Source organism: Hemitrygon akajei, chromosome 30 (genome assembly GCF_048418815.1).
Source record: "Hemitrygon akajei chromosome 30, sHemAka1.3, whole genome shotgun sequence".
Classification (NCBI taxonomy): domain Eukaryota; kingdom Metazoa; phylum Chordata; class Chondrichthyes; order Myliobatiformes; family Dasyatidae; genus Hemitrygon; species Hemitrygon akajei.
This window is the reverse complement of record NC_133153.1, coordinates 43,627,902-43,640,920: the sequence shown is the minus strand read 5'-3', so window position 1 is coordinate 43,640,920 and position 13,019 is coordinate 43,627,902. Positions and strand designations below refer to the sequence as shown.

Below are 13,019 nucleotides of genomic sequence, written 5' to 3'. Positions count from 1 at the left end.
TATGGACCTGTATTCTCAGATCCCTCTGTTCTACCACATTCCTCAATGCCCTACCGTTCCCTGTGTAAGGTCAACCCAGTTGGTCCTATTTAAGTGCAAAACCTCACACTTGTCTGCATTCAATTCCATCTGCCATTTTTCAGCTGGTGCAGATTCCTCTGAAAGTTTGATAGCCTTCCTTGCTGTCCATTACACCATCTGTAAATTTGCTGATTCAGTTTATCACATCCTCATCCAGATCATTGATATAGATGACAAACAACAACAAACACAGCCCCAATCCCTGTATAACACTACTAGCAACAAGCCTCCAGTCAGAGAGGAACCATCCACAACCACTCTCTGGCTTTTCCCACTAAGCCAATGTTGAATCATTCTAAATGCCAAATGACTTAATCTTCTGGCCCAGCCTCTCATGCAGGACCTTGTCAAAGGCCTTGCTAATGTCCATGTAGATAAGGTTTCCACCCCCTCCCATTTCCTTCAACAACAACCTTGAAAAGTTTGGTTTGACATGACCTAACATGTACAATGCTACATTGACTATTCCTGTCTGTCCAAATCTGTCCCTTAGAACAGGTTCCGACAATTTACCCTTGACTGATGTCAATCTCTCTAGCCTATAATTTCCCAGTTTATTAAAGTTTTTCTTGAGCAACGAAACATTAACCAACACCAACACTTCACCCATGGCTAAGGATGTTTTAAACATTTCAGCAAGCGTCACAACAGTTTCCGCATTAGCCTACCACAAGGTCTGAAGGGAATCTTTCTGAAGCCCTGGGGATTTATTCACCTCAAGACAGCAAGCACCTCATCCTCTATAATCCATCTATGTTTCATGAGCTCAATACTCCTTTGTCTCAGTTCTATGTTCTGTTCTGTCCATCAGAAAAAGTGGGATCTCCCAGTGGCCACCCATTTTAATTCCACTTCCCATTCCCATTCCCATTACGACATGTCAGTCCATGGCCTCCAATCTGATGGCATGAACATTGATTTCTCAGTCTTCTGGTAATAACACCCCCCCCCCCCCCCACCATTCCCCTCTTTCACCTTATCTCCTTGACTGCCCACCACTTCCCTTTGGTGCTCCTCCCTCTTTTCCTTCTTCCATGGCCTTGGCCTCTCCTATCACATTCCCCCTTCTCCAGCACTGTATCTCATTCCCCAATTTCGCAGCTCTTTACTTCACCCCAACCACCCCAGTTTCACCTATCACCTTGTGTTATTCCCCTTCCCCACCTTCTTTACTCTGACTCCTCTATTTTTCTCCAGTCCTGATGAAGGGTCTCAGCTCAAAACATCAACTGTACTCTTTTCCATTGATGCTGCCTGGCCTGCTGAGTTCCTCCAACATTTTGTGTGTTGCTTGGATTTCTAGATTTTCTTTTGTCTATGTGTGTTTCCCAAGTAAATACAGATGTAAAATCTGTTCTCGTGCCATCAAAATTGGGCTTACTCCAATTTGGAATATCAACCTGAGGACAAGTCCTACCCTTCTCTATAATTTTCTTTAAAGTAATAAAAAGATGATCACTAGATACCAAATGTTCCTTTGCACATGCTTCTGTTATCTCAGCACTTAACGACTGTGGAACACTTGCTTTAAATAGCCCCTGAACAATGGTGAATTGCAGTGATAGATTGCTCTTCCGGCAGCAATATGCTCTGGTTCTGTGTTAAGCTCGATATTATTCCAATTCAACATTCCCATTTTGCTGAGGTTGTGGTTAGCTGAGTGACACAGGACAAGCATCTGCATTTGAACGGTAAACAGAAAGTTCTGGAAATACCCAGGTCAGCTTACAGCAGAAATGAAAAGTTGAACATAAACCATGTAGAGAAAGCAAGGAGGGGTCAAAAAGGAAATTCTGAGATCAGGTGTTAGGGGTAAGTCGAGAACAGGGTGGGGTACAGGTCAACAAGATGGTAATTGACAGTAAAGCTGCAGAGAAATTAACAACTACAATAGAAGGACTTTAGCAAAACCTTCGACAAAGTCATTGACATTGAAAAGGGTCAATAACAAAACATTCTTTCTGTGCACAGTTCTGGTTGTTCAATACAGAAAGGATGTGGAGGCATTGGAAAAGAGATTTACCAGGATGCTGCCTGGATTAGAGTGCATGTGCTTTAAGATGTTGGACAATCCTGGGTTGTTTTCTCTGGAGCAGCACAGGCTAAAGGGAGATGATCATTTTTATTGACATATGACAGGCACAGACAGTCAGAACCTCTTCTACAGGGTGGAGGGCATGCACTTAAGGTGAGATAGGGAAAACTTGAAAGATGATGTGTAGACCAAGGTTTTCCTTTACAGAACGGTGGGTTCCTGCAACAAGCTGCCAGGGCCAGGGGTGGTGCTGGAGGCAGAGACAATGAAGATGTTTAAGCAAATTTTGGATACACAAGTATATAGGGAGTGAAATGGTGTGAACAATTGCAGGCAGAAGAGTTTCAGTTTAATTTGATATTGTGCTTTGAACAGATGTTGGTTGGTCATTGAGTTTATTACAGATGTGGTAAGTTGGGTCATATTTGGTACAGATGTGGGTTGAAGGCCATTGGTCGAGTTTGTTACGGATGTGGTGACTTAGTTGTTTTGATACAGATGAGGCTTCAAGGCCATTGTGCTTGATACAGATGTGATGGTTTGAAGACCATTGTGTTTGGTATGGATGTTGTGATTGTGTTTGGCACAGATGTGGGTTGGTTGTGTTTGGTACCAATGTGGTGGTTTGAACGCCGTAACGTTCGTACAGATATTGTGAGTTAAGGTCTACTTCCCGTGCTGCTTTGCTCCATGATCTACCCTCAGTGAAGACTGCATTTTCCTCAACATCTCTTCCAGCTGTGTTCACTGGTGTGGAAAATTTTAATCCATGATGGACTGAGCAGTATGTTATTTTCTGTTTAAGGGCATTGGTCTTTGCACACGCTTCACCATACATCTACAAACATTTGCCTGATGGTTGAGGGGTAATGATGGTCAAGAAAATACTTAGCAAAAAAAATTTGAAGTCAGAGCCATTTGCAAATGTATTTAATAAAATATTTCTGAACTTACATTCCCTTATGCAAATTGCAACATGTAGAATTTCAGTTTTCATTTGTAGGAGTACAAACTTTGTAGACCACCCTTTTCCACAGAATGCATTTCAAAGTTAGATGCAAATCATATTACACAGCAGTACAGTTTAATCTTTACCCTCACATGAATTAATGTGGTCAAACCTGTCTGGTTGGGGCAGAGGTGGATCCCACTGTGACACTTCGAGATGGTCCATGAGAACTATTCAGTGACTGCCATGAGCCATTGGACATTGTTTCTGCCTCAATGTGCCTTTCTGGCTTTCTTCAGGGTAGCAAGCAAGTGATAGCAAATCAAGCAGTTTAGTGCAAGAGGAACCAGAAAAGTTTGACCAGATTAACTGAAACTTCATATAAAATGCTTAACAATGGCTCTTATACCAGTTTCTGAAGGCATAAAAGTGCATCATGGATTCTCTGATTCAGGAAAATCATGTCATTACAAAAATATTTCAACGTAGAAACTTGTGCTCAGAGTTAGTCATTGTCAGGCCACCATCTTCCAGATTTGCCCTAGAGTTTTCTAATTATTTGGTAGCAAAATATATAGAGAAAATTAGTGGTAACGCAGTAAGTGGCATCTTTCAGGGATTCCCTGACACAGGCTCAATCAGAGCAGCATCAGTCTCTTCGCTCGCTGTTCCGACTGGACTCATCATCTGAGGGCAAAAACAACAGTTCATTTCACCCTGCAAAGGAAAAACTTCTCAACCCAACAATACAGCAAATAAAAAAAAACATTTCCAAGGTTAGCAAACATCACATGGCTCACACTTAATAGAACATGTGAACCTCAAGACTGGAAAATGTTCTGTTGTCCAGAAATACTTGACACAGATGTTTCCCCCATTCTCAGGAAGGCTGTGCTGTGTGTTCATGTGTGCAAACACTGTAAATAAAGTGGGAAACCAGCCTGGGAGTGGCATCTACCAGCTGACAAGAGAGAGCTAATGAGTTCAGGATGAACTTGTTCCTACAACTGTGAAAGACAATGAACAGAGACAGTGTGGGCCAGATGAAGGAAAATGAGGAAGCAGATGGCAGGTCCAAAGCGACCTCTCCTCCCACATAGTCTGCCCTTAAGGTGTGAAATGAATACTGCATCAACCCAGGACATAGCAGTTGTAGAGCTCAGGCAGGGGGTGAGGGTAACAATAAATTCTCAAGTGTGTTCAGGGTTAATCAGTTGGGAGTCCTCGTGCAGGACTTCCTAAAGGCCAATTTGCAAGTTGCTTCAGTGGTGATGAAGGCAATGCGATGTTAGCATTCATTGTGAGGGGACTAGAATGTAGAAGCAAGGCAGTGGTGAGGCCTCACTCGGAATATTGTGAGCAGCTTTGGGCCCCTTATCTAAGAAAATATGTCCGGGAGAGGTGGGGGTGGGGGTATATATATGGAACAAACTGCCTGAGGAAGTGGGTGAGGCAGGCATGTTAACACTTGGACAGGTATGTGGATGAGAAAGGCTTAAAGCGATGTGAGCCAAAGGCAGAGAAATGGGACTGTAATGTAGATGGGAATCTTGGTTAGCACAGACCAGATGGGCTGAAGGGCCTGTCTCCACATTGTAATACTATTAGATGGGTATTTGCAGGGCACCCAGTGACATTGTTTGCCTGTCACATTATATTGTTCCAGCTCCTTGCACCTCACTACAGGAACTTGCTCCCTCTTCAGCAGTTTCATTAGCCGATTAGATCTGATCACTGGTCCTAGTAAATGGCAAATTCTCTCCTGCTTAAAGACATCACTCCAAAAATCAACGTTAAAATTTGATGATAACAAGGTCAAAATCTGTCTGAAAATCATCATTAATCACCATTAATATTTGACAACAGCAAGGCCAAAATCACACAAATTAAAGCAACACGATGTAGCTTAAAGATTTGATTTCTTTCGTCGCACAAAAGCCTCTGGAGCATCATTTAAGCAAAGCAGATTTTCAGGAGTGTGGAATGGGATAGTGAAGGAAAGGGAGAGTTATGGAGATCCAGCTGGAAGATAAAGCCTCCACAGCAGCCCCCATCCGTAAAGGGAGTGAAGTCATTACTGTGACTCACCTTGTAACAACGGAGCCCTGCTGCCATCCAAAACCTAGAAAGATTCATTGCATGAAGCCAGTGGTCTTCATATTCCATCTATATCACAGTCCATACCTTTAGCTCTCTGCCACTAACTCAGTTCACTCTCACTAATGAGTACAGACTCTGTACTGAACAGAGCAAATTCAAAGTAATTAACACCAGCACAGGGCAATAACAACCCACCTTCCAAAAACAGCCACAGTTCTGAATGTCCAAATCACTGCAGGTGAAGCCAAGGTTAATTTCCCATCTCACGTCACTGCAAACCAACTGGCCTGCTGCTTTGTTAGCCATGAACTCTGCATGGGACTCCAGGTCCATCATAAAAGACCGTCAAGTCACACAGAAAGCAATACTATTAGTGAAGTCGGGATTACTTTAAATAATTGCTGTCACCAATACAAGACTACTTAATAGATTCTTTACTGAACAGGATGACACTCCCCTAATGCTGGGATGAAAACTCATTCAGGCCTCTGAATAATCACTGAGCGAAGAACATCAACCTGGGGCAGATATCCCATCCCATTAAATTTTCAACCCACTAGTTTGATCAGGATCAGTAGTTTAGCCCGCATGTTAATCAAATTGTTGTCCATCTGCCTTGAAAACACTGGAACAGAGTCCACATGAAAGTGGCCACTGGAGGGAACCTGGGAGATCTGGAGTGCAAATCCTTTAAGACTGAGGGTTTCGTTTTGCCCAAATTGGCACACAACACACTGCATTGTCTGAATTATGACCTTTACTGATTGAATTCACCCTGAAATTTGAGGAGAAGCTAAAGCCAGCTATGTCAGTATTACAGTGGAGTAAAGGGAATTACAGAGGCATGAGAGAGGAGTTGGCCAGAATTGACTGGAAAAGAACACTGGCAGGGATGTCAGCAGAGCAGCAATGGCTGGAATTTCTGGAAGCAATTCAGAAGGCACTGGATATATACATCCCAAAGAAGAAGGAGCATTCTAAAGTACTGAAGAATTAAAGTAGTATTGTAGATCACATGGTCAGCACAACATTATGGGCTGAAGGGCCTGTAATATGCTATAGATTTTCCATGCTCTTAAGGCAAGATGACACAACTGGCTAACAAGAGATGTCAAAGCCAACATAAAACAAAAAGAGGGCATATAATAGGAAAAAAATAGGATATCAGAGGATTGGGAAGCTTTTAAAAACCAACAGAAGGCAACTAAAAAAAGTCATTAAAAAGGAAAAGATGGAATATGAAGGTAAGTTAGCCAATAATAAAAAAGATACCAGAAGTTTCTTCAGATACATAAAAGAGAGGTGAGAATGGATATCGGACCACTGGAAAATGATGCTGGAGAGGTAGCAATGGGGGGACAAGGAAATGGTGATCGAACTGAATAAGTATTTTGCATCAGTCTTCACTGTGGAAGACACTAGCAGTATGGTGGAAGTTCCAGGTGTCAGGCAGGGATCATGAAGTGTGTGACATTATGGTTACTAGGAAGATGGTTCTTGGGAAACTGAAAGGTCTGAAGGTAGATAAGTCACCTGGACACCCCAGGGTTCTGAAAGAGGTGGCTGAAGAGATTGTGGAGGCATTAGTAATGATTGTTCAAGAATCACTAGATTCTGGAATGGTTCCGGAAGACTGAAAATTGCAAATGTCACTCCACTCTTCAAGAAGGGAGTGAAGCAAAAGAAAGGAATTTGTAGGCCAGTTAGTCTGACCTCAATGATTGGGAAGATGTTGGAATCAATTGTTAAGGATGAGGTTCTGGAGTACTTGGATGCACATAATAAAATAGCCTAGTATGCAGCATGGTTTACTCAAGGGAAAAATTTGCCTGACAAATCAGTTGGAATTTTTTGAAGAAATAATAAATCAGGATAGACAAAGGAGAATCAGTTGATGTTGTGTTTTTGGATTTTCAGAAGGCATTTGACAAGGTGCCACACACAAGACTGCTTAACAAACTATGAGCCCATGGTATTACAGGAAAGATTCTGGCATGGATAAAATAGAGGCTGACTGGCAAGAGGCAAAGAGTGGGAATAAAGGGAATCTTTTCTGGTGACTAGAGGTGTTCCACAGGGGTCTGTGTTGGACCAATTCTTTTTACGTTATATGTTAATGATTTGGATGATGGAACTGATGGCTTTGTTGCAAAGTTTGCAGACGATATGAAGATAAGTGGAGGGTCAAGTAGTTTTCAGAAAGCAGAGAGGCTACAAAAGGAATTAGACAGATTAGGAGAATGGGCAAAGCAGTGGCAGATGTGCCAGGAAATGCATGGCCATGCACTTTGGTAGAAGAAATGTAAGTTGATCATTTTCTAAATGGAGGGAAAATACAAAAAAATCTGAGGTGCAAAGGGACATGGGAGTTCTTGTGTAGGATTCCCTAAATGTTAATCTGCAGGTAGAGTCTGTGATGCAGAAGGCAAATGTGATTCATTTCAAGAGGACTAGAATACAAAAGCAAGGATGTAATGTTGAGGCTTTACAAAGCACTGGTGAGGCCTCACTTGGAGTATTATGATCAGCTTTGGGCCCCTTGTCTTGGAAAGGATGTGCTGATATTGGAGTGGGTCCAGAGGAGGTACAGCAGAGTGACTCTAGAAATGAAAGGGTTAACATACAAGGATGACTCTGGCCCTAGAATTCAAAAGAATGAGGGATGATCTCACGAAACCTATCGAATGGTGAAAGGCCTTGACAGAGCAGACGTGGAGAGGATGTTTCCTATGCTGGGAGAGTCTTAAGACCGGAGGACACAGCCTCAGAATAGGAGGGGCATCCTATTAGAACAGAGACTAGGAGGAATTTCTTTAGCCAGAGAATGGTGAACCTGTGGAATTTGTTGCCATAGGCAGCTATGGAGGCCAAGTCTTTATGTATATTTAAGGCAGAGGTTGATAGTTTCTTGATCGGTCAGGATACGAAGGGATACAGCGAGAAGGCAGGAAATTGGGTTTGAAAGGAAAATTGGGTCAGTCATGATGAAATGACAGAACAGACACAATGGGCCAAATGCCCTAATTCTACTCCTATATCTTATAGTAGATACATGTCTATGTCTACCGCCTTGGATATACTGCAATATACTTTATGGACACTAGCCTCCTCAACATCAAGGACATCTTCAAAAGTCGTCATCTCAAAAAGGCAGCATCCATCACTAAGGACCCTCATCATCCAGGACATGCCCTCTTCTCGTTGTCATCATCAGGGGGGAGATACAGGAGCCTATAGACACACACTCAATGCACCATCAGATTTCTGAATGGACAATGAACCCATGAACACTTCCTCAATATTTTCCCTGTCTTTTTGCACTACCTATTTTAAAATAAATACTTCTTATTGTAACTTAAGAGTTTTTTTTATGGTTACGTATTGCAACTGCTGCAAAACATCAAATTCCATGACATATACTAGTGATAGTAAACCTGATTCAATCATGCCCATTGTGACCGGTCAGTACTTAACTTGCTTTGCCTCAAGGACTTTACATAATGTTATGGCAATCAAATTGGCTGAGTCTGATGTCATTTTTAACCATTTAATTATAGACTATTTGCAAAGCCAAGAAGCTAACGAAAGGTGCTAACCTCATAACCACTTCCTGCCCAAAACATTTTCAGCTGCTTGCGTGCCACGGCTGTCAGAGTGCAGGTGATGAGGGTACAGGGTACGAGGTAGAGCAGGGCAGGCTGTGCCATCTTCATAACAATCAGGACCACAAAGGTTAAAACCATGCCCACAGCATACGCTTAAAGGAAAACAATTATTATTACACATTTCTCACTGCTTCACACAACTATTAAATAGTTCAATAGTTCCACTTAATACCTGAGAAATCTATATAATATACATCCTGAAAATATTTTTCTTTTCAGACATCTACAAAAACAGAAGAGTGGCCCCCAATGAATGAGTGACAGTTAAAACATTCGAACCCTAAAGCCCCCCTACCATAAACAGCAGCAAAGCAATGACCCCCCCCACCCACCAAGCAATAGCAAGGCCCCCACTGAAGACCATAATCTGCAGTACAAGGACTAACCGTTCCCCGACAGACTCTCTCTCCCTGATAAGGGGAAATGGGATGTCCCTTTCACAGCAAGGGAGAGAATGCAACTCGCCAAGTACTCAACCTCCGACAGCTGATCCGCGGTTCTGTTCTCTCCCATAGGCGGCACTGGGTACGTTCTGCTCTCTACATGCATCAGATCAGCAGCTTGTGACTGAGACACACCCAGTAAAACCGCACTGGAGGAACACTGGAGGGTCAGGCAGTTCCAGACCCGACACATCACTCGTTTCCCTTTCCAAACACCCGACCTGCTCTTCCCAGCAGGTGCCCATTTTTGCTTTTCATTTGGTCAACGGATCAGCTTGTGGGCAATATCATTATTAACACTGGCTTGCACCCAGAGGGGGCTGGTAGTTGCAATTGATGACTGAAAGAATGGGAGGGGCCGCAGCCTCGCGTTTACAGTCCTTGGATGTACTGAGGAGCAAGGTGAGCGGCAGGACTGCAGTCCGAGCGCTGAGAGGCGGATCGGAGGGGTAGGGCTGCAGTTCGAGTGCCGAGAGGTGGATTGGAGCCAAGTTTCCTTGCCCCACATTGTAAATGGTCAATGATTTGGTGAGAAGTTGTTTCAGTAGCTTCTCACTTCTTGATCCATTCTCAAAGGTAGATCAGCCTGTGTCCAATACAACAGCTATTGAATGAAGAAAATTTGTCACTTTTAGTGCAGGAGAATTAATGGTTCCTTCGTTGCCCAAAACTACACTAGACGGAAATTACATGTGTCATACAAGACTATAATAGACTTTTCCACGAGCAGGTAAATGTTCTAACAATTACTGGTTATAAAACACATTTCATTGTTTACCGATTGATTAAAATTTCTTACCTAAAGTACACAGAATAAAATAGATGCCACCACTTCTTGTCTGCACATCAAATCTTCGGCAGTAAGCAACCAATAATCCTGTGAGATATTATACATTATTTTTATTCATTCAGAGTTACAGAACAGTAACGGGCCCAACGAGCCCTACACCCGTGTGACCAATTAACCTACTCACCAGTACGTCGTTGAAATGTGGGAGGCAATGAGTAACCAGAATCCCACGTGGTCACAAGAAGGACGTACAAACTACTGAGTCGGCAATGGAACCGAGCTGTCACTGTAATAATATTACGCTAACCCCTCCACCATCTTACCACCCATACCATCTTGTACAAAGAGCAAGCCACACCTGGTGGCTGTAACTCTGTGGTTTCTCTTTCCTGCCGGATTGTCAGCTCAAGATGAAGCATGTGAGATGTGGAGCTGTGACATCAATCACCTGAAACCCACATCCATTGCTGTACACTGAATCTCCAGCCTAGTCAGAGCTTCCTGCAGGATTTTGGGAATGGGATATACTCCCAATGCCAGTCACCCCCACATCCCCTCACAGAGTGGGGTCTCACTGCAATTCCCCTTTCTACGAATTTGGGCTTTATCTGCGGCCCTTGGTGCCTAGACCCAGTCTGAACCTGCCTTGTCACACTTCATGAAATCAGCCTCAACTCATCCTTGAAGTATTTGGTATCTGGAAAAAACTAAAGTATTGACATTTAAAGGATTGAAAGAAGCTACAGAAAGTTGTAAAATTAGTCAGCTCCATCTTGGGTACTAGCCTCCGTACTATCCAAGACATCTTCAAGGAGCAGTGCCTCAGAAAGGTAACATCCATTACAAAGGACCCCCATCATCCAGGACATGCCCTCTTCTCATTGTTACCGTCAGGAAGGAGGTACAGGAGCCTGAAGGCACACACTCAATGATTCAGGAACAGCTTCTTCCCCTCTGCCATCCAGTTTCTGAATGGACACTGAACTTATGAACAACTTCACTTTGTGGCATGCTTTTTTAAAATATTATTTCTGTTTTACATTATTTTAAATCTATTTAATATACATATACTTTCTACAATTGATTTACTGATTTCTTTCCATATTATCATGTACTGCATTGTACTGCTGCTGCTAAGTTAACAAATTTTAGGACACACGCCGGTGATGATAAACCCGATTCTGATTCTGAAGCCATCATACCCCTCATATGATGGCCTTCATCAATCGTGGGTTGAGTTTAGGAGCCGAGAGGTAATGTTGCAGCTATATCGGACCCTGGTCAGACCCCACTTGGAGTACTGAGCTTAGTTCTGGTTGCCTCACTACAGGAAAGATGTGGAAGCCATAGAAAGGGTGCAGAGGAGATTTACAAGGATGTTGCCTGAATTTGGGAGCATGCCTTAACAGAATAGGTTGAGTGAACTCAGCCTTTTCTCCTTGGAGCGACGGAGGATGAGAGGTGTACAAGATGATGAGAGGCAATGATCATGTGGAGAGTCAGAGGCTTTTTCCCAGGGCTGGAATGGCTAACATGAGAGGGCACAGTTTTAAGGGGCTTGGAAGTAGGTACAGAGGAGATGTCAGGGATAAGTTGTTGTGTTTTTCTTTATAAACGCAGAGAGTGGTGAGTGTATGGAATGGGCTGCCAGTGACAGTGGTGGAGGCAGATACAATAGGGTCTTTTAAGAGACTCCTAGACAGGTACACGGAGCTTAGAAAAATAGAGGGCTATGGATAACCCTAGGTAATTTCTAAAATACATACATGTTTGGCACAGCATTGTGGGCCGAAGGCCCCATATTGTGCTGTGGGTTTTCTATGTTTCTGTGTATCTACAGGAGGCAATAAATGGGAACATAGATAAACTGTGGACAGTCAACAACTTTGCAAATGTCATTGAAAATATGTATATTTACTCACCAGGTACAATAATATCACCAAAGCCCAACACGGAAAACGGCAATCCACACAAGGTTGCAACAGATGGCACCAGTCTTGGCACTCTGATAACTACAGGCAACTGGAGAGAACAGCCACAGGCATCATTCAGTAGAGCTGCAGCTGGGGAAGGACCCCACTGTCATCGACATCCCACAGCCTCCACACTTGACCACATTGCTCATTTAGCTGTCAAGCGTGTATAGTTCATACAGAGCTGACAAACGCAACATCAGAGCAGATTGGACTGGCCTGTCATTGGCCAGCAGTGCCACAGCATCGCCAACCATTTAAAGGCCATCTCTGAGATCTGGTGAGGGCCGTGAACAAGCATCTGAATGTTTAACCTTTCTCTACAGAGAATAAATAGACAATAGAGAATAGGTGCAGAAGTAGACCATTCGACCCTTCGAGCCTGCACTGCCATTCTGAGATCATGGCTGATCATCTACTATCAATACCCGGTTCCTGCCTTGTCCCCATATCCCTTGATTCCCCTATCCATAAGATACCTATCTAGCTCCTTCTTGAAAGCATCCAGAGAATTCCGAGGCAGTGCATTCCAGACCCCCACAACTCTCTGGGAGAAGAAGTTTTTCCTTAACTCTGTCCTAAATGACCTACCCCTTATTTTCAAACCAAGCCCTCTGGTACTGGACTCTCCCAGCATCTGGAACATATTTCCTGCCTCTATCTTGTCCAATCCCTTAATAATCTTATATGTTGCAATCAGATCCCCGCTCAATCTCCTTAATTCCAGCGTGTACAAGCCCAGTCTCTCTAACCTCTCTGCGTAAGACAGTCCAGACATCCCAGGAATTAACCTTGTGAATCTACGCTGCACTTCTTCTACAGCCAGGATGTCCTTCCTTAACCCTGGAGACCAAAACTGTACACAATACTCCAGGTGTGGTCTCACTAGGGCCCTGTACAAATGCAAAAGGATTTCCTTGCTCTTGTACTCAATTCCCTTTGTAATGAAGACCAACATTCCATTAGCCTTCTTCACTGCCTGC

General features: G+C 43.3%; 1 protein-coding gene and 1 long non-coding RNA gene across 5 annotated transcripts in view; one reads left to right on the top strand and one right to left on the bottom strand.

Moving 5' to 3' along the window:
- The window catches only part of LOC140718706 (uncharacterized), a 38,237-nt gene that overhangs the window by 21,564 nt on the left and 3,654 nt on the right, over nucleotides 1-13,019 (top strand). Inside the window, exon 3 of one of the 2 annotated variants that reach the window (XR_012096765.1) lies at nucleotides 8,211-8,504. The exons of the other annotated variant lie outside the window; for it this stretch is intronic. This is a non-coding gene — a long non-coding RNA (uncharacterized lncRNA). Of the gene's footprint in view, nucleotides 1-8,210; nucleotides 8,505-13,019 lie in introns of those variants that run through there. 2 annotated transcript variants of the gene reach the window in all.
- LOC140718702 (signal peptide peptidase-like 2A) overlaps nucleotides 3,032-13,019 on the bottom strand; it is a 33,001-nt gene continuing 23,013 nt past the window's right edge. For 2 of the 3 annotated variants that reach the window (XM_073032764.1, XM_073032767.1), the window contains 4 exons: nucleotides 11,986-12,085; nucleotides 10,073-10,150; nucleotides 8,762-8,922; nucleotides 3,032-3,752 (listed from right to left, as the gene is read on the bottom strand). In XM_073032764.1, the coding sequence (XP_072888865.1) occupies nucleotides 3,678-3,752; nucleotides 8,762-8,922; nucleotides 10,073-10,150; nucleotides 11,986-12,085 (414 nt within the window). In that variant the 3' untranslated portion in view covers nucleotides 3,032-3,677. Of the gene's footprint in view, nucleotides 3,753-5,153; nucleotides 5,188-8,761; nucleotides 8,923-10,072; nucleotides 10,151-11,985; nucleotides 12,086-13,019 lie in introns of all 3 variants that reach the window. The other variant, XM_073032765.1, reaches the window with a different exon arrangement.